A 26,220-nucleotide genomic window follows, 5' to 3' on the forward strand; every position below is an offset into this window, starting at 1 on the left:
ACCACTCTCGTAGACAGCATGTTAAAAAGCAGAGACATTACTTTGCCAACAAAGATCTGTCTAGTCAAAGCTATGGTTTTTCCAGTAGTCATGTATGGATGTGAGTGTTAGACTATAAAGAAAGCTGAGCGCCAAAGAATTGATGCTTTTGAACTGTGGTGTTGGAGAAGACTCTTCAGAGTCCCTTGAACTGCAAGGAGATCCAACCAGTCCATCCTAAAGGAAATCAGTCCTTAATATTCATTGGAAGGACTGGTACTGAAGCTGAAACTCCAATACTTTGGCCATCTGATGTGGGGAAGATTGAAGGCGGGAGGAGAAGGGGATGACAGAAGATGAGATGGGTGGATGGCATCACCAACTCAATGGACGTGAGTTTGAATAAACTCTGGGAGTTGGTGATGGACAGGGAAGCCTGGCATGCTGCAGTCCATGGGGCTGCAAAGAGTCGGACATGACTGAGCGACTGAACTGAACTCCTTAAGATCAGGATGTCATGATTAAACTGTTTTCATGTTAGAGTCTTACTCAAATTCTCAAAAAAAATCTCATAAATAAGAATAAGCCTGAAGATATTCCAGGGGGCTCATACATGTTTTATTCATAAAAATTTGAATGTATCTAAGAGTCAAGTTTTTTCTTTATTGATACAGAAAGGCTTTAAAACTAAAACACTCAGATGGGAATATGCTATTGGAGAACAGGGAGCAAACAGTTAATTTTTGGTGCATTTTTTTCCCTTAAGAATACCATTTTGTTTCAAGGAAAAAAATAACTGAAATAGAACACTTAGGGATGCACGGCCCTAAAATTATTTACATATGACCACTTTGGGAAAGTGTTCTGAATCAGTAAAGAATGAACGCTACTTTTCCTTTTTGATCTCCCTTTTAAACCCAAGAAAAACCTGTGGGTATCTCTTTTCAATATGGTGTTTTTGTGTCAATTTTCACCCTAAGCAACAAGCAAGTCTACACATGGGGTCAATGAAAATGATAAAAAAAAAATGAAACTTCAAGTATTACGAAATTAGCACTCACCTTCTTAGTTCTGTAATATTTAAGATGGGAGAAAAGCAGAACTGGTTCTAAGTTCAGAAAGCCGAGGGCTTCCCTTTTCAGGCAGAACGGTAACCACATTCTCTGTATTATTTCCTTTATTTATCACACACCAGAGGCAGGCACATCCCACCTTCTTTTCATAGGTGAGGAAAGGGATTTCCAACGCTCAGGCACTGAACTTGAAAGCCCCAGGCAAGTGAGAGGCAGCTTCGGGCATTACAGGCTCTCTGATTTGAAAGCACATTATTGTAATCGTTTCCTAAACCCTCCTACACCAATCCTTCTAAAACATGATTTCAGTACCTACCAAGACTGGATGCTCAGCTCACAGGTCTGCTCCACTTCTTTTCCACCAGTGTGTTGCTCAGATCTGGAAATTCTTTCCCCCCACTGCCCCTGAGCAAGCACCTTCCGCTTGCCTATGACCTTTCAGTCTCCGTGCTTCTCTCCTGAGCAGCTGGGGCTCATCTACCTTCGAAAACACCTGTAGCCACTTAGCTGCCTTTTCAATGAGGCTCTCTGCAGAATGATCTCCACAGAACTCAGCAAGCCTCTGAGTAGAAGTATGGGTATGTGTTGTTTTAAAGAAAATTCTCTGAAGGTAGTGAACAACCTTTCAGTGAAAGGTACATGTCCCTGAAAATAAGTGAAATGTTTTCAATTAGTATTCAGTTCAGTTCAGTCACTCAGTTGTGTCCAAATCTCTGCAGCCCCATGGACTGCAGCACGCCAGGCCTCCCTGTCCATCGCCAACTCCTGAAGTTTACTCAAACTCATGTCCATTGAGTCGGTGATGCCATCCAGCCATCTCCTCCTCTGTCGTCCCCCTTTCCTCCTGCCTTCAATCTTCCCCAGCATCAGAGTCTTTTCAAATGAGTCAGTTCTTTGCATCCGGTGGCTAAAGTATTGGGAGTTTCAGCCTCAGCATCAGTCCTTCCAATGAATATTCAGGACTGATTTCCTTTAGGATGTACTGGTTGGATCTCCTAAATGGAAAACCACTTCAGTATTTTTGCCTTGAGAACCCCATGAACACTATGAAAAGGCAATTAGTATTACCCCGGGAAATATTCCTAGGACTTACTCTCCCCTGTGCCTTTTCTTTAGACTCAAACCTTGGCCTAGATCTATTGTTTTCTCTTTTCTCTCTCTCTTCACGATCATTTCACTACTATATCAATGAATCTCCCGAGCTATGGCAACTAGATTTTTCCCCCCATTCTGCATTCCTTAGCATCTCCTCTTACAGGAGAGGGGAAACCCAAAGAGAGAATGGCTTTCTTTCCTACCGAAAGGATCTGGTCAGGTGTTGCAAATTAAGATAAATGCGCTTAATTTCTAAAGTAGGAAAGCTTTTCTTCATATGGTAGCAGGAGCCAAAAAAATATCCCTTGACATGTGCAATCCTAGCAGGACTTAGCCTGTCACTCATGGGCTGTGGTCCTGGCAGATGAAAGGAAACTGCTCTAGGTAAGGACACCAAACTAAGAACTGTCCTCAAAATGGGGCTCTCAGACAGTCTTTCCATGATTTCTTTTTACTCGATACATTCCTCTGTGCCAAAGCTCTGTAAAAATTCTCAGCTCCTCTTGCTCTTCAGACTAACATCTGGAAACTTCTCTTTAGCCAAACAAGCTGTAGTAGGCCAAAGACACTGGTTTTAACTTAATTACATGAGGAACAAGTATGAGGTCATAAACAGGCCTGACTTAAGGCAGAAGCGGTGACATTTAAGTCTGAGATTTAACCTCTTTCTGAATAACATCCTCTGAATAGTGTTACCAGACTTACCTGTGACAACATTCTGAGCTACCTGCCATTTGGATCTTGTTTTGAGAGAATAAGGATTGCCACTAACAGAGACCAAGTGCCTGAAATGTACCCAGTATTTTGCTATAAGCCCTATAAATATTACTTTAGTTCTCACAATTACCTGAGCATGTATTTTACAATATCTTTCTCATCCTCGAATTACTCTTTAGTCCTTTCCTTTGCTTTATAACTCACATGGAACCTCCATAAAAGGAGACATCTTGTCCCAAGACCAGTATCTGAAACTATGGATGAAATAAGAACTACCATTGGAGGTTTAATACTGTTTGTGTACTTTGCAAGTAACCTTTGAGGAATAATTCAGCATTTAAAACCCAATCATTATAATATTATTATTATTAGACTCTCTTATTGAGTACCCATTAACCAAACATGATAAAAGCTTACCGTGATTGGATCATGTCCTCTTATCATGACTATTCTTCAAGGCAGGTCCTTCCTTTCATTGCTGTCTTTTAGAGATAAGCATTGTATCTCAGAAAGTTTAACCTGCCTGCACAAGGTCACAGTTGTTTAGAGACATGCCTAGGGTTCCAACCCAGACCTACTACTGAGAACAAATGTTCTTAACCACTATGTCACACTTCCTTCTTTCCAATTTGGTCAACTTTCCCAATAGAGATGATCTATTGCTTTTATTTCAAATACATTTTAAAATGCATTTTAGTCTCCTGATTGGCATATCTTAATGTCTCCAGGGGCAGCATGGGAGGAAAAAAGTAGTTAAGTAAAATATGCAAGGGTGAGACAAAATGGTTCACTCAACTGTTAGATGCTGAACATCTATGAGCTGCACACAATGATGAGTGTACTTATTGTGCCACAGTTTATGATCCCGATGAGCATTTCCATATGTGAATCCGAAACTTACTCTTGCAAGGGCAGCCATTCCTGTCTGAAGGCTTTGGAAAAGCCAAAACATTAATCACACTGAATGGATCCTTCACTTCATCAATAGCCAGTCTCCACCACCACTTCACATTAGCATGGGCATTTATATTAGTCTGTCCCATTTGACTACCTGATGGTAAAATAATTCTACTAATTTGCTATTCTTATCACTTGTCTCTTTTTTTTCCTTATTTTTCCCAGGTAACATCCAATTATACAGGATTTAATTCTTTTCCTTCCCCCCCATGGTATTACTGATCAAGGTAGAATCATCAGCCTGAAAGATAATTTCAGCAGGCAAAGTAAGATTCAAGAATAAGAATGAATGCTGACAACCAATAGAAATACCCCTTCTTACAAATTTAATTCTGTATTATTCTGGTGCAAGTTCAACAGGTAATTATCACCTATATGTAAACCAAGACATTAAATTAAGACACAGGGTTCAAATAAAAACAGCAGCAGAAAACCTAACCATTCAAATGAATTATAGTCCTATCTGTTTACATATTTTCTTTCAAAAGTATGGTACAATTTACTAATTGCTAAATTTGTAATTGCTGTTCTGGTAATTTTACCTCCAATATTTACTGAAGTGTATCCAAATGGTAATGAATATCAGTGCAATTTTCATTTTTAAAAAGGGTAAAATACTTTAGAAAAAATGAAACCAGTTAAGATTAATTTTAAATTTAAAAAGAGATGTCATTATAAGAATATGAAACAGCAGGGGTGATTTTAATTAGAAAATAAAACTTGTAACACTCTAATCATTTTTCTTTATTTAACTGAACTATACTCCTAGGTTTTCATTGAAAATGGTAATACTATTGAAAATCAACACAAACCATTTTCATTTTTAAAATGTCTGAAGAAAATTAAACATACAGCTTGAAAAATATTTTTGAAACAGACAAATATTTTTATAATTTTTACTAAAAGAATTCTGACACTTGGTCAATTTTAGATTGGATAGCCTTCCATGTAAGAATTAGAGACTATCAAAATTCACAATACCTAAAAGAAGTCTTCCTAGGTGTTTGGTTCTCCAACTTGAATTATCAATAATAGCAGCAGAACAAATTATACTACAAATTGGCATTAGAGATACTTATTTGGGATCTCTAAATCTAATGGATCTGATTTTCAGAGAGATTAAAAGCCTAATCATGCCTCCGACTCGGCGATTTGCAGCCAGACTGCCTGGGTCAGAATCCCTTTTTTCTGTGTCCCTGCTGGGATGATCTGCTACAGTGTCCTTAATCTTCCTGAACCTTGGTTTCCTCATTTGTAGAAAGGGCTCGATAACGGTATCTAGTTAAGAAGATGGCTGTGTAGATGAATTGAGAAAAGATAAAGAGCTTACCTCAAAATCTGGAACATAGAGAGTGAAGACAAGTTAACAGCATCAATATTACATGACGATGAAACGTTAATCTGATACTAGAATCACTTTACTCTCTCTTCTAGGAACTCCTGGAATCATGTACCTTTCTTCTTAGTAGAATGAGACCAAAGGAGGGCCCTGAACATATATCAGGCCACCTTCAAACACTGTCTTTTGTCTTCCAGTGTCATATAGTTACCTACTGATGCGAAGACGAATGCTAAGAGCGTCACTCTAGGCACTCAGGCACATCATTTTGTTTCGTAACTCTCAACAGGTAACGCCAATAACTGCCATTTTCTTAAGAGTGGAAACTTCCACAAAGAGCAGTCACTGAAGATTTGACAACCCTGAGACGATAATACCCCTGGGGCTGGTTTGGATGGTTTCTAATCTGTTTCTGCACATTTCCCAGTTTTTTTTTTACCTTTATTTGCATGTTCAGTCCCTCAGTCATGTCTGACTTTTTGCAACCCCATGGATGGTAGCCTGCCAGGCTCCTCTGTCCATGAGATTCTCCAGGCAAGAATACTGGAGTGGGTTGCCATGCCCTCCTTCAGGGCATCTTCCTGACCCAGGGATCAAACTCATTTTTCCTGCATTGGTAGGTGGATTCTTTACCACTGAGCCACCAGGGAAGCTGAAGTTACAGTAATACAACAGTACAACTAGACTTAAAATCATAGCCACACACACGTGTGTGCACACACACGTGTGTGCACACACACATGCATTCTCACACCCTGGCACAAGCCCTACACATACTTTTCCCACTGAATTCTCCTGCCTCTAAATATACCTTAGGTTTTCATGTAAGAAAATGACTGAATTATTATTTCATGTCTAATTTTCCCTACATCAATGATAACATTTAAAACTCTTTACTAATTAAAAATAATCTTATTGAAAGTAAAAAAAAAAAAATTCCTTTGAGAAAATTTCAGGATATCACACAATATCCTTGTTGTTTTGGTCTGAACACCAGTTTTCCTTTCAGTCTGTCTCTACAGGATGCACCCAGTGATGAAGAATTTTCTCCATGTGGGACAGGTCACTTTCCCGTGTCTGGGCGCAGTGCATAGTCTTATCAGCACTTTGGTACAAGATCAGTGTGGATAGTAAAGAATATCAGAGCCTACTTTTACCTATTCACAAGAAAAACAAAATATGTTTGAAAATTAGGAAAATGGTAGTTTTTGAGGTACTATTGCCGTACTCTGTTGTTGAGGAGATACTAATGTTCTGGATTTTATAAACTGCCATAGCAATTGAAGCAGACATGTTTTGAATTAACTCATTTTTGAAATGGATAAAGTACCTATTTGACTGATTTTTGTACAGTTTGCTTATACTTTTTTTAAGAAGGGAAAGGAAGATAATTGTATACATTTAATTATGTAGAACTGATGATTCTTTGTGTTTATTGAATTTAATTACAAGATTAAAGTTAAATTTGAAAGAGAAAAAAAATAATCTTTTTCTACTACATGTATTCAAATACTTAGTGTATATTATAGCACAAGGATTGTTTAGAAGCAGGTCTCTAACCGTGATACCAAGGAGAAAATTAATGAAAGAGTTGACAAATTGATACCAATATTAAGAAGATATTTGTCAAAAAAAGTGGGAGTAGCTGTATCAACCAAATAAAATCAGAAGAAACTAAATACCATAATTCAATAAGAGAATTTTCTGCTTCTCTTTTCTCCATCTCCCCAAAGCTGATATACCTTTAATAGAGAGGGCATTGTCTCAAACTACTGTCATGAGATTATAAAAAGATAAAAGGTTAAAAGATAGAACAACAAAAAGTAGACTGAAAAATATAAGAAATTATAGCATGGGAACAACAATTATGGTGCCATCTTATTTCCCCCTTAAAATGTTCTTTTTGACCATAACACAATTAACATCACACATTGACCATAACACAATTTGACCATCACACAATTAATCACGAATAGGCACTTGCTTTTTATAAATTTTATTAAAATAATAAAAAATAATACATACAGATAACCATAGGATACACACACAGGAATTTACAGGTAAATGTCATACTTTTCAATATGAAACAAAGTACCTATCTCATGGAGATATATTTCTAGAAACACCATGAAACAAGAGATTAATCATCTTGAAAATGAAAACTATAGGAACATATTATAGGAATTACTAAGTAATAAAAAGGTACAACTCCATTACATGTTGCATAAAATACAGGTATTGGAGAAAGTGTTTCCCCACTTTATGACCTGAAATAACAATGGTCATATGAAATCTACTTGTTCAGATTTTTTTCTAGATATATACACTATGTACAGACCTTCCAGAGAAAAGTTATAAATATTTTTCTTCTTTGTGTATAATGATGTTATCTTAAAAGGAATCTCTAAATGTAAAGTAATGCTTTATGGTGATATCAGAATTTTGCTAATATATATTCTCTTTTGATATCTGTTGGTTTCAAATTCAGGTATCTTTGCAAAGAACAAGTTCCTGCAAAATGTGAAACTGTTGGAAAGAGGTAAAAAATTGATTTTGCAATGTTTAACACTCAATCTGCTGATTTTCTTATATTTTTAACATATTGCTATGAAGTCATGTCTTTGACAATCCTTTGAACGCAATGCATTGAGAGACTGAGTCATACATATCAAAGTCAGCAGCATGACCATGGTTCTATTACAAATTTAGCTCAGGAGCTAAAAATCCTGCCAGACTCACTCTGATAGACTGTTGGACTTCATTAAAAAACCATCTCCACCATCCAAAAAAGAGTCCCGTAATGGAATCAAAAATTGGAAATGAAGGATCATGTGAATTTTGTATAATATATGGGTTAAGATTCAGGTCATTTCTTATTTCCTCCACCAGGTTTTAATAAAACCTGAAAGCTTGTTCATAGATGTGAAGGAAATGATTCCTTTTAATTTTATTTCATTTTTTAAAACTTTTGAGAAAAGGATAGAATGTGATCAAGTCAATATAATATCATGGAATGAAAAAGAAAGCATTACCTACAATGGAAACTTTTTTTAAAGTGCAACCTTTAAAAATATGACAGGGTCTCATGACTTTAATATTATTAAATAAACTCACACTAATATTTTGTACAGGCTTAGTGCATTAGGGGTAACAAAGCACTTTCAGATTTCCTTCTTTATCTTTTAGCAAGTAATCCACTGGGCAGAGGCAGATAAGACGGGTATTATTATCTCCACATTTTATGGAGGAGTAATTGAGAAGTAGAGTGAGAAAAGTGATTTGTAAACAATCTCACAAACACTCACTAGTATACCTGAACAAAACAGCACACTTCCAAATTCTAGCAGAACATCTCTAACAACATTCTTTTGAATCACATGCACCCTTTTCCAAACAGGGTAATTTTTAAAATGTAATTTTTCATCCTTGAGTATTTCAAATGAGCATTTCAAAATAATATTAACTATATCTTCCAAACAGTGCTATTACAATGGGAAGAAAGCATTTGGATTACATGAGTTTTTCTCTATTAATTAAAAAAAAAAAACCCACTACACCCAGTGTATGTGTCTGCATGTGTGTACCCATGGAAGCATGTGAGTCTTCATCCACAGGCAGTGCCTCAAATCATAGCTTAAGAATGTCTCCATCAAAAATCAGATGTATGTAATATGTAAATTCCTTTGGTTTATCAAGTAAATATTAAGGCATTTCAGATTCCCCTAAAAGGATTTACTGTTTTTTTTCTATTATATTCATATTTTACCTATGTAGAAATTTAAAAATACAGTTGAAAAAAAAAACATGCATCATCATTGTATTTCATGAAAGCACTTCTTTTGTAACCAATTCAGTTTCCAATAAATAATTAAAAAGTGACTATCAACACAAGGTGTTTACAATAAAGAACATTATCACAGAGACATAACTTGACACAGGGCAGACAGTGGAGATGGCTGACGTACAACCTCTTGCATCCATATCTGTCAAAGACGATAAACAGCTCATTAATGAGAACCATACCAATTTAAGCAACCAGGACAAAAGCAAAGTCTTTCCAATCATAAGCAAATCATATCAGGGACCTAATTTACGACCACAAGTTAACATTAGCTTTCATTTATCAATGTAGCTGATATTATTTGCCATGAGTATCTATAAACACCCTGATGTACTTAAGTTTTCTTAAATGATTCTGGGTTTTGTTTATCTAGCATTATTTAACTTTAATTGAAAGTGGAAAAGCAACTTAATCATTTTGAAAACAACTATACTCTATTACAGACAATTTTGAGCTAATTCAATGGTTTAATTAAAGCTTCATCAGAGAAGGGTTCTGAAAAATCTGTGTTTATTTCTCTTTTGTGCATTTCTACATAAATTGTTATGTATAATATAAAACAACATCTTAAAAAAGCAATCAGTAACAAGCTCCATTTTCCTAGAGATGGTTTTGTCTGCACTTAAGACTGGCAACCTATGTGTGCTCAGCGCGGCAGATGTCAGAGGAAAGGCTACTCTTGAGTCGGCAGCCCTCACATGCTAAAATCATGTCTGTTCCTGCAAACATACAGAACCCATTCCTGTTGACAGTTCCTCTCTGGCCATGTTGGGCACCAGATCTTAGTTGAGGGCACATGGGACCTTCAGTCTTTGTTGCGGCACGTGGGTTCATTAGCTGTGGCATGCAGGATCTGTAGTTGTGGCATGCGAACTCTTAGCTGCAGCATGCTAATCATCAGGGAAGTCCCCATGCTGGATCTTTTAGCTGTAGCATGCAGGATCTTTTTCATTTCGACATGTGGCATCTTTAGTTGCAGTATGCATAATCTCTCAGTGGCATCATGCAGGGTCTTTTAGTTACGGCATGTGGCATCTTTAGTTGTGGCATGCAAACTCTCAGTTGCAGCATGCAAACCACCAAGGACGTCCCCATGCGGGATTTTTAGTTGTAGCATGCAAACTCTCAGTTGTGGCACGTGGGATCCAGTTCCCTAACTAGGGATCGAACCTCAGGCCCCTGGCGTTGGGAGTGTGGTGTCTTAGCCACTCGACCACCGCAGAAGTACCTGGCCGTATTGTAATTTTAATTCTCAACCTTGAGCTATCATAGGAATAGGACAGAATATCTTAATCTTAATTTTAAAATTTAAATACTAACACTAATACTACCAGTAATAAGCTTAAATTAATTTCTGGTTTTGCTCTACTGAAGTGCATATACTTTTAAAAATGTCTGTAGATCTAAATGGTTTCTACAGATTTTTATGTTGCAGAACTCAGTTCTGAAATAAACATTTCCCATTTTCTTCACATTGGTTACTTGTTTGTTTTTGGTCTAAGTATTGCAGTCTTTTATGCCTTCATGAAAAGATAAAATTCCTCCAAATTTCCACATCTCCCTTTCTCTATATTTGCTAAAGATGTCCCATTTTTGTTTTCCAAGATTACAGATAAGGGTTTTAATCTTGAATGTCCAAGACTATAGATTAGGCAGAGTTCAGTGAAACAAACAAAGTAATTTAGGTTACTAAGGACCAGAGAGTCACGTATGAAGACAGAATGGTTTCTGCGGTACTTAAATGAGGCCCCCAAAATCCACACTTGAGATTTAAAAGAAAAGATAAAATGTGTTCTACCGCTGTCACTGATAAAATATGTATGAAAAGTCTGTTTCCCTCAACTCTGAAAGTGTAACTTTATATTGTAATAAAGTAGGCTTCATGTGGATTTTGAAAGGAAAAGTAAGTATGAACTTCCTTTGAAATCAGAAACCAAGAATTTGTTTTAAAAAGTGTTTTTCGATTTGGCCAAAAGTGCGTTATGACCTTAAAAATGTTAAAATTTCTACTTGGTAAAGAACTGATAAGACATATCTATAATTTCTAAGAGGCAAACAACTGGAATATTAAAGATCTTAAAATTGTTTTGTGGGTTCAACATTGCCCTTGAGAAAAGGAATTCTATTTTTTGAGGAACTCCAAAGGCAAATTTATGCAAAGCTCAGAACACAAAAATTAAACTAATAACATTTGCTAAACATTTCTCAAGGTTTTTTTTTTCCTGTCTTTCAGCTCTTATCATTCTCCTTACTACGCAGTACTCTTGAGGAATTCCTCCTTCCCTCACTTCTCATATTCTAAAACCTTCTCAGCATTCAGATGAAAGACATAGTAGAGGGGAAAAAAAAAAAGATGGGGTAGGGGGTACGTACAAACAGACTCTCTCTTTTGGGCTCATAACTGATGCTGGGAATTGAGACACTGACTTCGACCAACTTACTGGTTATTCTTGGAATCCTGATCTGTTCACTACTGGTCCCATCCCCGCCATCCGTTGTGGCCTTAACTTCAATAATGTAGTCCTCTTTAACGGGCAGCAAAAGTTCAGCTGAAGTTTTATTTGTGTTCAGCACTTGCACATTATTTTGACTGCTAGTCCTATAGAAAACCTAAAATGCATGAACAAACATATTTTTTTTTACTGTCTGCTTTTATTTTTCCATCACAATTATTCCCCTGATGTTACTTCATTTATATCGGTTGTTTTTCTATACCCACTACAGTATCTGCTGCATTCATAGATCTATCATAGATCTTAGATGAGGGATCAGCACACGGCAGAATCATCAAATCCTCAAAATCAAGGAGGTGAGGAGACTGAACTTCTTCCATGAAACATTCAGCTGGTTGGGTATTTGTAAGGCTTCAGAGACCGGGCAAGGACCTACTGTATTGAGCCTGAACACCAGACCAAGGAATCAGAGCCAAAACTATGGATTCACTTTAAGTAGTATATAGATGAGTATCAGAAATAGGAAACAACAAACATTTTACCAACATTTGGCCTAAAATTCCCACATGAGCACAATTATTTCACTTAAATTTATATTTAAGAAATCAGGCGTTTTGGAAAAATATTCTTTTCAAACAGTTTGATATCTGTATGTCAAAAGTAGTTTATAAAGACCATACCATCAACATTTAGGGGGGAAAAAAAAAAACTGTTCAAATCTAGCTTCCTTTGAAAAGTACTACCAGAAGTGGGAAAAGAAAGCACTGCAAATTATTCCACTTACTTTATATCCTGTTACTTCTGATTCATTCTCCATGGCTTTCACCTGCTCCCAATTAAGCAACACTTTCGTGTCTGTAGCATTCCAAACAACATTTCCTGGTGGCTGACTGGGAGCTTGAAATGCAAAATGAGAAAAGTAAAATAGATTTGAGCATGGAGTGATATTTTACATACAACACATAGATAAAGGAGGTGGCAGAAGGAAGGCAGAATCTCTTTGGTAACTCATAGTGCATAGGCAGAATCAGAAAAAATAACAGAATAGCTAAACTTCCCTTTACAAAGTCACTTCTAGAACACTGTGAGACCATTCATTTTAGCATATTCATGATACACTTTAGGGCATTTCTTCCCTGGTGGCTCAGTAGTAAAGAATCCATCTGCAATGCAGGAGACATCGGTTTGATTCCTGGGTTGGAAAGATCCCCTGGAGAAGGAAATGGCCACCCACTCCTGGAGAATCCCATGGACAGAAGAGCCTGGTGGGCTATATATAGTCCATGGGGTCTCAAAAAGTCAGAGACAACTTAGCAACTAAACCACCATCACCACAGTGATCTCTTGGAAAACTTGTTGATACTGGAGATAAAGAAATTCTTTTATCCACCACTAGAGGGTTGCCTCTTGATGGGCCAGGAAAGGCAGGCAGTGTGGCCTGCTTCATACATCAGAGGCTGAGAGAAATTGCCAACTGAGCAGATTAAAGTTATAGGAAATGAAGTGCGGATGATTTTTAAGCCAGCCATGTACGATGAGATGAGCAAAATGGGAGGCAATCAAAAATAAAGATTACTTAGATTTATTCCCATGAAGTAATAGCTACACACATGAAAAATTGCAGCAAACAGTCTATATTTTAGTCTTCGTTTTCCAAGTTTAAATCAATTTTTGAGAAAAATAAGGCAAAACACTAAAACGTTAATGAGAATTCTATTACATAATTAATGAAACTCTCTGAGGTTTAAAAACTTGGATTCATAATTTAGTTTCCTCTCATGAACACTAGGCGCAGGGGGAGGGGAGTTTGGTAGCATTTGTCAAGAGCAACATAGGGCACTGAAAAGTCAGTTTCTTAATCACAAAACAGCAAACATAATATTATCCATTTGGCAACAACATCATGATTGCCCAAAACAATGCTGAGATACGTTGTACTTGTAGATTTAGCCACAAAATGTAACTTGGTTAACTGAATTTGTTATGGGAAAATGATATGAAAGATGGGCTATGCTGAGACATTTCTAGCTATTGCTGACTCATGCCATGAGGGAGAGGTGGCTGGATTTACACATGGGAAAAGTGTAAATTTTACACTTTTACCTCAGATACACTGAGGTGACTAATGATGCTAAACAAGACTATTCCCTGCAGATTCTCTGGCTTACTGTCTGTTCTTTCATGCTATTCCACATTGTGTTTAAAATTTGTGATCAAATTTTAGGAGTTTAGGTCAGATCAGAGCATTCAAGTTGCAAAGCTTACATAACAAAACATACATAATGGCAGTTGCCTAGGGTTCCTAATGACTATGTTCTGGGGGCTCCATCCAAATGTTATGAACACACTGTTGTGAGAACAGTTACCAAAATCTGTGATTCCCCATGGCCTAGCAGCACCAGAAAAGGACAGGCTCCATTTGATGCAGTCGAGATAATATACTTCAGCATGATGTGTCCTGTCAAGAGATACCTGCTTGCAGATTAAAGAAAACTTGAGTGATTTTGGTAGAATCATTTATTCCAACAGTAGTCTTGCAGAAGAAGTGACTTCATAGTTTAGCAGTCAGGCTTATTTTGTTTGAGTCCCAGAGTATCAACAGACTAGCTGAATGAGTGCATGCTGAACTGAATACTTTTTGAATGGACAAAAAGAAAAAAAAAATAACAACAACAAAACAGGAAATGGGACCGGGGGAAAATAAAAGCTTCATTCGGGGTCTGATTACTCATTTTCCATATTGGTATTTCTAAGCATCAGATAATCATGTTCTGTTTCCATCATTTTTGTTATTTTTTAAAAAATGAACTTGATTGAACAAAAAAACACATAAACATTGACTTTCAGTTCAGTTCAGCTTAGTCGCTCAGTCAATTCCGACTCTTTGCGACCCCATGGACAAATAACGCCAGGCCTCCCCTCCCTGTCCATCACCAACTCCTGGAGTTTACTCAAACTCATGTCCATTGAGTCGGTGATGCCATCCAACCACCTCATCCTCTGTCGTCCCCTTCTCCTCCCATCTTCAATCTTCCCCAGCATCAGGGTCTTTTCAAATGAGTCAGTTCTTTGCACCAGGTGGCCAAAGTATTAAGAGTTTCAGCTTCAGCATCAGTCCTTCCAATGATTATTCAGGACTGATTTCCTTTAGTGGACTGGCTGGATCTCCTTGCAGTCCAAGGGACTCTCAAGAGTCTTCTCCAACACCACAGTTCAAAAGCATCAATTATTCGGCGCTCAGCTTTCTTTATAATTCAACTCTCACATCCATACATGACCACTGGAAAAACCATAGCCTTGACTAGACGGACCTTTGTTGGCAAGGTAACATCTCTGCTTTTTAATATGCTGTCTAGTTTGGTCATAACTTTTCTTCCAAGGAGTAAGTGTCTTTTAATTTCACGGCTGCAGTAACTGTCTGCAGTGATTTTGGAGCCCCAAAAAATAAAGTCAGCCACTGTTTCCACTGTTTCTTCATCTATTTGCCATGAAGCCATGGGACTGGATGCCATGATCTTAGTTTTCTGAATGTTGAGCTTTAAGCCAACTTTTTCACTCTCCTCTTTCACTTTCATCAAGAGGCTCATTAGTTCTTCACTTTCTGCCATAAGGGTGGTGTCATCTGCATATCTGAGGTTATTGATATTTCTCCCAGCAATCTTGATTCCAGCTTGTGCTTCTTCCAGCCCAGCGTTTCTCATGATGTACTCTGCATATAAGTTAAATAAGCAGGGTGACAATATACAGCCTTGATGTACTCCTTTCCCTATTTGGAACCAGTCTGTTGTTCCATGTCCAGTTCTAACTGTTGCTTCCTGACCTGCATACCGATTTCTCAAGAGGCAGGTCAGGTGGTCTGGTATTCCCATGTCTTTCAGAATTTTCCACAGTTTGTGGTGATCCACACAGTTTAACCTTTTCCTAAACACTAACAGTCATATTATCATGAGCTTGTTATGCTAGTTACATTCCTATGGCATTCTATTTAATAAATGAAGCATTATGAAATTAAAAAAAATATTTATAAGCTATTTTAAAATCATCTCTTATCACCTCTGGTAAGAATAACATCTGGAAAATCCTTGATCAGACAAACTTTCTCTTCATATTTAAAATTCTATTGCTGTTAGTGACTAATGTTTATTAAAACCTAAAATATGTTAGGAATGGTAGAATATACTTTTTTATAATTTACTCAATTCTCATTATACTGCATTATAATAATGCCCATTTTCTGTACATGGGTTACCTGGACCCAGAGAGTTTAAAAACAGATTCTACATTCATGTTGATAGCAGCAGCTCTACATTCATGTTGATAGCAGCAGCATCTCCAGCAGACAAAAGGTTGAGCAACCCAAGTGTCCATCAACAGATGAATAGTAATCAAAACGAGGCTTATCCATATAGTGGAACACTATTTAGCCCTAAGTAGGAAGGAAATCCTGACACATGTTACAATATGGGTGAGGAAATTATGAAATAAACCAGTCACAAGAAGACAAATTCTGTATGTGAACCCACATATACAAGGTAGCTGGGGTAGTTAACCCATAAAGGCATAACGCAGAGTTGCAGTTGCCGGGGTGAAGGAGAGGAGAATAGGAGATGTTTCATAGGTACAGATTTTCTCTTTCATAAGGTGAAAAGAGTTCTGGAGATCAGCTACAAAACAACCAAGCCTAACACTAAGGAACTATACATTTAAAAACAAGTAAGATGGAAATTTTATGTCATGTGTATTTTTATCACAAAAATTAAAAGCAAAGAACTTGCTAAGATGCACAGCTGGTAAGAGACACCATGTGGATTCAAACAGGCTCTCATTAATTCCGAAGTCTAGGCTTCCCCTATTACATTGTGCTGACTACCTGTGACTCCAACTCTTTAAAGAGCTGACAAATGACCTGTCCATATGTCCATAGTTTTTATTCACTAATCCAGTATCTTGTCAAAGGTAGATGTCAACTTAAGATTTTATAAGTAACTGACTGCCATTTTAAGGCAAGAAGTACAACACAAGATTAAGAAAAAAACTTTTGTAGTGTTACTAGAAAATAAGTTTGATCTATTCCCCATGTGTCCCTAAGGAATAGTTCATGCAATGATAAAGTAAGATACTGAATTGGGTAAACAATCAGGAAAAAAATTCAGTTACAATTCACCATGGTGTCAGCAGGACAACATATGGCTGATCACTGTTCTCAAATATGGCATAACAGGATTTAGAATGAATTTTCTAGCTCCATGGTTTTGAAAGTCCTCCAAGACACAACCCAATAAATGCTATAAATTTCACAAAGACCAAACTGGGACATTAACGCTGACCATCAGCTTGAGAGCTTGAATATAGCTGATCATATTGAGGCTGAGAAGACAAGAAACATAACAGAAAGAAAAAATAAGAAAAAAACAGTGAAACAATTGATGTGTTAATTAAATACTTAAATGATTTGTTAACTAACATAGTTCGAAATGTTAAGAGAAAAAGCAGATAAGGAGGTGCCAACATCTCAAGTGGATTTTGAAAGATGATAAAAGAGTTTCACATGCAGGGGTTGGGCTGGGCAGGGGGTGGCAGGGGGTATCCAAGACACAGGAAAGACACAGGCGAGGGTGCAGAGGCCAAGATCTAACATGGTGCCGTGGGGAGCTCATTCTGACAGCACAGGCAAGGATGAGGGGGAGGGATCAGAGCAAAGGCAGTTGGAGAGGCAGGTAGGAGGAGCCATATTCTAAAGGGTCTAGAAGGTCAAAGGAACTAGAAAAGGAATTTGTTTTGCAGGCAATTGGCAGAAGACTGAGGAAGGATCAGATCTGTGGAGCGAATAGGTGGATCTTCTGCAGGGCAGAGGGAGGAGGAGGAGAACCCAGTGGAAGGTCCGTAGGGAATACACTGTAGCACTTTGTGTAAAAGGCAGTAAAGGTCCAAATGCAAGTGATGGTAGTGGAGTTGGAGGGATGGAGCAGAACTGGAATCTGTGAACAGGTCATGATGATGGCGGTCATATGAGTGGTGGTGTAAGGAGGAAAGCTTGGCAGACCGGATGAATGACACAGGCCTCGCAGAAAAGGTTCTTATTTGGAAATCCCTTTCAGTCACTACATGCTCAGTAAGCACTTGCTCTGTGTCAGAGATTCTCCTAAGTACAGTGAGCACAGAGGTAAAGATGTTGTCTGACTTCTAACCACGGACCATGTTAGTGGTTCCTAGAGATCAGTACTTGTACCACTAAGATGATTTACATGGATAACATTTTAATTGCAAATATTTGCCTATATTCACATTAGGGGGAAAAAAAAACCTACTACATCCAACTCTTAGTTGGATGCAATTATTCATAAAGATGATTCTTTTTGATGAGGCTGAAATTGGCACATCAGTGGTAATCTACTTTAAATACAACACATAGCTTAAACTATGATCTAAATAATGACACAGAACAAAGGGCATTACACAAACAAATAACTCAGATGTTTTCAGTTGCACACAGATGTCTGGTAAACACCCCAAAACACACAGTCATAATTCAAATTAACTCTGACCTAAGGATATATTTACTAGAGATAATTCATCTGAAATTAAGCAATCAAGAACAGAATATCACTCTACTAATAACAATCATTAACACTCCGATTGGCTTATTGCAAAACTTATTTTCATGGACACATTTCTGGCAAATGATTACGTTTCTTTTTGCTATTCACTGTAGTTTTAACTGTTAAAACTTTTCTCTATTTAAATAACTGATTTGCTTTCATTTCTATAGAAAAAAATTTTAGGACTACCACTTTGTAATGGAGAGAATATTAATCATGTTCTCTTAATAACAATGATACAAAGCCTTTTAAAATAAATATATTTGAGTATTAAAGTAAATATATTAGGGAAATAATAATCAGATTGTTTGAGTATGTGAGTAAAATCTTGCCAGAATCATTCAATGACTGGAGATTGTAAAACATTAAGCAAATTATGAACAAATTTTGATTATGATATGATCCAAACTTCCCTTTAGTATCTTCATCCCTACTTTCGACTTCCACCCTTAGTAATCTTTAGTTACCTTGTATTAGGGGCTTCTCTGATGGTTCAGTGGTAAAGAATCCGCCTGTAATGCAGGAGACATGGGTTTGACCCCTGAGTCCAAACCCTAGGTCAGGAAGTTCCCCTGGAGGAAGGCATGGTGACCTGCTCCAGTATTCTTGCCTGGAGAATCCCACGGCCAGAGGAGTCTGGCGGCCTACGGTCTAGGGGGCGGCAAAGAGTTGGGCGTGACTGAAGTGACTGAGCGCGCAAGCACCTTGTATCAAGCCTTAACTGCTCTTCTTTTCCAGCTTACGAAGGTAAAACTTCAAATAACAACCCTTTTCTTCCACAAACTGTCAAAACTATTTACCTTTAAGTGAAAGTGTTAGTCACTGTCACGTCCAACTCCTTGGGACCCCATGGACTGTAGCCCGCCAGGCTCCTCTGTCCATGGAATTCTCCAGGCAATAATACTGGAGTGGGTTGCCATGCCTCCTCCAGGAGATCTTCCTGACCCAGGTATCGAAATCGGGTCTCCTGCTTTGCAGGCAGATTCTTCACCACTGAGCCACCCGGGAAGTCCTAATACTATGCCCTCTCGGAGACATGAGCTCAGAACCTTCAGATTATGAGATTGATGTGCTGCCACTTCACTAAGAATTTAGCTTCGTGCACCAACAAACAGCAAGCCTGAAACATCACAGACAGGATCTACCTAATACACTTCAGACTTACTAGATGCACTGCGGTTATTCACAAGTCACCTGTCCTGAGTTTACTCCCTTGATCTGATAGAAGCCACAGTGTCTCAACTGCAAAAGAAGGAAAATGGCTGGCAGAGCTATTGCTGAATTTAAAAACACAAGACAGTGGAACATCTGAAACTAGAAAGCTTCAACTCAGACACTGCAACCTGAAAGTTCCTGAAAGCCAGACCCAGCTAACAAATATTTTTTGTCTAACCCAAACACTGTATTTTAATTTGGGGTAGGTGCCGACATTTAAATTTGGGAAGTTTCATTTAAGTTCTAGACTTCAGGTTTCTTTTGCAAAACCAGACGATGAGAAACACTGGTCCTACAGAGATGGATAGAAAGGATGGGATGAAGGAAGAAGAGATTGCCCCACCTACCCACCATTGCTTATTTAAAACCTGCCTGTCCATTGAAGGCATTTGAGGTTATCATTCTTCTTTCTAAATTGAGTCATTTGGGATATTTTTTATATATCTTGAGGATATTTAATTGACATATTTATATAAGTAATCCATCTGGATGGAATAAATTAACTTGTTATATCTATAAAGGCTTGAGGTTGAAGATGCTGAAGGACAGGATGTGAAGGACGAAGGCGCAGGCAGTGTAGGCAGATGAAAGAGCACTTCAGGGATCCCCAGGCATCTCTTGATACCTGCAATTTATTCTTAGCTCCTCCAGAAACATTTTTAGTGATCCTTATTATTGGCTGGTAGGATTGATTATCAGAGTCTAAAAATGTTTTGGGGTAGACTGTATTATTATTTAGTCTCCGCAAATCCTCTGTTCCTCACCCTCTGTGAGAAGATCAAGCTCCCCTGACTCTCACTGACAAGCAGCTTGGCTCCAGCACCTGTGGTCCCCTGCCATTAGGAAGACATACGTCCCCTTCTCACTGGCATCTCACAGACATCAGGCTTTGTCATATGGCTCTCTTCAGGCAGTGGAATGGAAGCAAATGTGAAATGACACCTTTAGAAGGCACTGAAGAGCATGGTTTATCATTTTCCTTCTGCCTGAGACCAGCATGACTCGGAGAGCGGCTGCTCCTTCAGTCTGGGTCCTGGAGTGAAGACAGAATAGACTGGATCTGAACTACACCAGTGATGGATACATAGTATGAATGGGAAGGAAACCCTTATAAGTTTAAAGCATCTGAGGTGTGGGAATTTTCGATACTTGAGCTATGCTAGCCCAGTCTGACAGAGCTATTAAGCAGTAGCCTAAGCAGCTCTGGCTTGCCTTGGTGGCTCAGAGGGTAAAGTGTCTGCCTGCAATGCAGGAGACCTGGGTTCGATCCCCGGGTTGGCAAGATTCCCTGGAGAAGGAAATGGCAATCCCCTCCAGTACTCTTGCCTGGAAAATGCCAAGGACGGAGAAGTCTGGTAGGCAACAGTCCACAGGATTGCAAAGAGTATTACATGACTGACAATTTTTTTTTCCTTCATTTTTGGGGCTTCCCTGATAGCTCAGTAGATAAAGAATCCGCCTGCAGCGCAGGAAACCCTGGTTCAACTTCTGGGTTGGGAAGATCTGCTGGAGAAGGGATAGGCTACCCACTCCAGTAGTCTTGGGCTTTCCTTGTGGCTCAACCAGTAAAGAATTTGCCTAAAATGTGGGAGACCTGGGTTCAATCCCCAGGTTGGGAAGATCCCCTGGAGAAGGGAAAGGCTACCCACTCTAGTATTCTGGTCTGGAGAATTACATGGACTATATAGTCCACGGGGCTATGATTACATGGGTTATAATCCTTACCATTATACAGTGGAAGTTAGAAATAGATTCAAGGGATTAGATCTGATAGACAAGAGTGCCTGAAGAACTACGGAAGGAAGTTCATGACACTGTATAGGAGGTAGTGATCAAGATGATCCCCAAGAAAAAGACATGCAAAAAGGCAAAATGGTTGCCTGAGGAGGCCTTTCATAGCTGAGAAAAGAAGAGAAGTGAAAGGCAAAGGAGAAAAGGAAAGATATTCCCATTTGAATGCAGAGTTCCAAAGAAGAGCAAGGAGAGATAAGAAAGCCTTCCTAAGTGATCAATGCAAAGAAATAGAGGAAAACAACAGAATGGGAAAGACTAGAGATCTCTTCAAGAAAATTAGAGATACCAAGGGAACTCTTCATGCAAAGATGGGCACAGAAAGAAGAGAAATGGTATGGGCCTACCAAAAGCAGAAGATATTAAGAAGAGGTGGCAAGAATACACAGAAGAACTGTATTAAAAAGATCTTCAAGACGGAAATAATCACAATGGTGTGATCACTCACCTAGAGCCAGACATCCTGGAATGCAAAGTCAAGTGGCCCTTAGAAAGTATCACTATGAACAAAACTAGTGGAAGTGATGGAATTCCAGTTGAGCTATTCCAAATCCTAAAAGATGATGCTGTGAAAGTGCTACATGCAATATTCCAGCAAATTTGGAAAATTCAGCAGTGGCCACAGTACTGGAAAAGGTCAATTTTCATTCCAATCCCAAAGAAAGGCAATGCCAAAGAATGTTCAAACTATCACACAATGGCACTCATATCACATGCTAGCAAAGTAAAGTCAAAATTCTCTAAGCCTGGCTTCGTCAGTACGTGAAACGTGAACTCCCAGATGATCAAGCTGATTTAGAAAAGGCAGAAGAACCATAGGTTAAATTGCTAACATCCATTGCATCATCAAAAAAGCAAGAGAGTTCCAGAGAAACATCTACTGCTTTATTGACTATGCCGATGCCTTTGACTGTGTGAATCACAAACTGGACAATTCTTAAAGAGATGGGAATACCAGACTACCTTACCTGCCTCCTGAGAAATCTGTATGCAGGTCAAGAAGCAACAGTTAGAACTGGACATGGAACAACAGTCTGGTTCCAAATTTGAAAGGAGTACGTCAAGGCTGTATATTGTCATCCTGTTTATTTAACTTATATGCAGAGTACATCATGAGAGATGCTGGGCTGGATGAAGCACAAGTTGCAATCAAGATTGCTGGGAGAAATATCACTAACCTCAGAGACACAGATGACATCACCCTTATGGCAGAAAGGGAAGAACTAAAGAGCGTCTTGATGAAAGTGAAAGAGGAGAGTGAAAAAGTTGGCTTAAAACTCAACATTCAGAAAACTAAGATCATGGCATCTGGTCCCAACACTTCGTGGCAAATAGATGGGGAAACAATGGAAACCATGACAAATTTTATTTTGGGGCGGTGGGGGGGGGCCTCCAATATCACTGGAGATGGTGACTGCAGCCATGAAATTAAAAGATGCTTGCTCCTTGGAAGAAAATCTATCTCCAACCTGTACAGCATATTAAAAAGCAGAGACATTACTTTGCTAAAAAGGTCTGTCTACTCAAAGACATGATTTTTCTAGTAGCCTTGTATGGATGTGAGAGTTGAACTATAAAAAAAGCTGAGTACCCAAGAATGGATGCTTTTGAACTGTGGTGTTGGAGAAGACTCTCGAGAGTCCCTTGGACTGCAAGGAGATCTAATGAGTCAATCCTAAAGGGAAAAAGTCCTGTATATTCATTGAAACGACTGATGCTGAAGATGAAACTCCAACACCTTGGCCACCTGATGTGAAGAATTGACTCATAGAAAAGACCCTGATGCTAGGAAACATTGAAGACGGGAGTAGAAGCAGGCAACAGAGGATGAGATGGTTGGGTGACATCACTGACTCAATGTACATGAGTTTAAGTAAACTCCGGGAGTTGGTGATGGACAGGGAAGCCTGGCGTGCTGCAGTCCATGGGGTCGCTAAGAGTCAACAGGACTAAGTGACTGAACTGAATTGAACTGAAGCAGCTCTGATGAAACACAATGCATTTTTGTACCTGCATGCAGTTAGGTACTGAAGTAAAACGGGCGGGAGAGAGTTGATGGCATCTCTCTTAGGAATTCCAATTTCATTTTTCAGTTCCATCTGGTTGGAAATCCAACCCAGAAGGCTGGGTGAATTCTAAACTTCATTAGAACTTACTTGATATATGATCTACATTTTGAAATTTGTGTAATCATAGCTCAACTTTCATAACCTGTAGATTTTTCCTTTGTCAACTCAATCTCTATTGTATTGGCAGTATAGTAAAATATAGAGAAAATGATAAAAATTAATCTAATTCTAGTAGAAAAGTGGCACAGTGACACACTAATTGATAGGCTGTAACATTATTTCAATAATTTCAAATGTTATGTGACAAGAATAATATTATGTCGAAGGCTTTTATTATTATCATTCTTTTAGCACCTACAATGATACCCTCCATATATCTGATTATCAGACTCCTCAACACCAGTTCTATAAGTTTTACTAAGTCTGCAGCCACTTGACTGCAAACAGGTGATTACAGCAAGGCTATTGACTGGATGAAGCTGGAAATATAAGACATGTCTACCAATAGGAAAATGGCTAAACTGTGATGCATTATCACAATGGAATGTTATACGTACAATAACATATTTATGAAAATTATTAATGACCTAGGGAAAGCTCTGATACCAGGTAACTAAATACATGGCAAGACCTCTACTGTCTAAGATAATTTGAAATATCTTAAAAATAAAACACTTTATAGAACATAAGTTTGAAAGGAAAGAACAATTTTAAAATGGTCTTTCTGAGTGATAGGATTACGGGTGATTACTTTCTTCTAGTTTTCTCCAATTTTCAGCAATGAATGTTTTCCTTTATTTATAAAAAGTAGAGGTTGTTAAAGAATATTGCTGTCAAGAATTTTCAGTAGTGATATCGTCATAGTGTGGATAGGGAAGTTGGCACTGACTTTCAAAACATGGAATTTTAAGAACATATGTTTGCTGTGACTTAAGGCAAAACTCAATAGATTTCTTGACTACCTGATGGTAACGAGCTGACTTACATGGTAAGTGGTAGCTTGAAGATATACTTTCCACTTGGATTTCACTAGAGTTAAACATTAGCATTTGTAATTAAACTGCTAAAATATATGACATGGTGCAGAAAACAAGTCACCAAAAGCCACTTTTTCCCAAATAATAAGATATATTTGTCCTGAAATCACTGAATAGGCATAGGAAATTGATGCCATTTTTAAAAAAAACCCAACAAAAACACCTGCTTCTTAATTTATCATAAACTCAGAAAAGACTCTGAATGTGTGCATGCTAAGTCACTTCAGTCGTGTCCAACTCTCTGCAATCTTATGGACAACCAGGCTCCTTTGTCCATTGTGTTCTCCAGGCAAGAATACTAGAATGGGTGGCCATGCCCTTCTCCAGGGGATCTGCCCAAGCCAGGAATCAAACCTGCATATCTTATGTCTCCAGCACTGGCTGGTGGGTTCTTTACCACTAGTACCACCTGGGAAGTCTAGAAAAGACTTTACTTGGGGTCTAGTCTAGAAAGTCAGGGAAGAAATCCTTTCTTCATTTTTAAATGACTGGGGATTTCCTTAACTAAAATCTCTCCTTTAGAATAATATCAACATGAAAATTTGTAGTCTATAATTAGAACATGTATAAATTTTTAGAGAATTCATGGGCAAGGTAGGCCAATTTTCAAAAAAGTACCAAAGCTCCTACCAAGTAAAGTTCATAAGATTTATACATTTGTCCAAAGGGAGTATTTGATTCTGTATTAGGTGAAACTTCCTAATGGAATCCTGATTAAATTCACTGTTACATTGCTATCTTGCTTCAGAGCTTACAAAATCAGGAATCAATTTCCTGAAATCCATAGATTGGGGAAAAAAAATGTCTAAATCCGAGGCATGTGCATTGTTAGCAAACTGTATTCTAACGCAGTGTGTGTGATCTGTGGCATGTCATAAACAAACATGAGTAGGTGATATATATACATGGTATGTGATACACACAAAAGCTAACAAATAATATTTAGTCACTGTGAGAGGAATTGTCTTTTAGTCTTCTTATTGGTTTCAAGAGAAAGCTGGATTTGGAGGCCATAAGCACACACACATGCACAGATCTTTTATGGGCTTCCCTGGTAGCTCAGTGGTAAAGAATCCTTCCTGCAATGCAGGAGACATGGGTTCAATCCCTGGTCCAGGAAGATCCTCTAGAAAAGGAAATGAAAAGCCATTCCAGTATTCTTGCCTGGGAAATCCCATGGACAGAGGAGCCTGGCAGGCTATATAGTCCATGGGGTCAAAAAAAAGTTGGATATGACTTAACAACTTAAACAACAACAGGTCCTTCATATTACTTTAGTGCTAACATCACAAACAAAGAGGAAGCAGGTTCAGATGTCTGAACAGACAAGACCATGGTGCTAGCATTTAAAATGGAGAATAGCTTATTTTTCATTATATTTATTATTTTGTCATTGTTACTTGTTTATTATTTTTTAACATCCAATGATACTGGTTTCCTTACACAGAAAGTTAGTTTTCATTTTATTTAAGTTTATTTAAGTAAAAAGAGAAGTTAGTTTTTAAGAAAAAATACTAGGTACACATTAGTAGAGAAGGCCTACAGAAATGGCAAAAATTGAGAAAGCAGATCATCATCTAAAATTTGAGAAGCCTTGCATTGATATATATGTGCATCCTGAGTCTTAGAGTGGTTGGTTATATAATTAAATTATGCCTATTAAAAACTCTAGAATTTTCAAATTAGGTATTTGAAGCAGGAATATTCATTTTATCAACAGATTCTGAAATATTCTGACTCATATTCTTCCCATGCTTGTTTTATTCACATTTCCTTTTTACTTCTTGAGGACACACTTAATTGGCTTCCTTAAATTCAGGCAATTAATTTTGGCTCAACTTACATGGATGAGCTTTCCATTTGGACATGTGAACACTCAAGTGAAAAAACTGATTTCACCATTTAATTTCACTGTTTTCTCAAGTACATACTCATGTATAATCATGGATGAAGGCATAAAACATAGGATTCCCTTTCTTTAAGGGGAGAATCTGGGCATGTGACAGAGGCCAGGCAAATCAAGGTTTTCTACCTACTGGACACAACTTGGCTCTG

General features: G+C 38.1%; 1 protein-coding gene across 1 annotated transcript in view; it reads right to left on the reverse strand.

The window, feature by feature from the left end:
• Positions 1-7,140: 7,140 nt before the first annotated feature.
• CNTN3 (contactin 3) overlaps positions 7,141-26,220 on the reverse strand; it is a 395,354-nt gene continuing 376,274 nt past the window's right edge. Inside the window, exons 22-24 of the mRNA XM_043443181.1 lie at positions 12,239-12,351; positions 11,443-11,611; positions 7,141-9,143 (exon numbers count right to left, since the gene is read on the reverse strand). Of these exons, the coding sequence (XP_043299116.1) occupies positions 9,043-9,143; positions 11,443-11,611; positions 12,239-12,351 (383 nt within the window). The 3' untranslated portion in view covers positions 7,141-9,042. The remainder of the gene's footprint in view (positions 9,144-11,442; positions 11,612-12,238; positions 12,352-26,220) is intronic.

The sequence above is a fragment of the Cervus canadensis genome, chromosome 22 (genome assembly GCF_019320065.1).
Source record: "Cervus canadensis isolate Bull #8, Minnesota chromosome 22, ASM1932006v1, whole genome shotgun sequence".
In the NCBI taxonomy this organism is placed as follows: domain Eukaryota; kingdom Metazoa; phylum Chordata; class Mammalia; order Artiodactyla; family Cervidae; genus Cervus; species Cervus canadensis.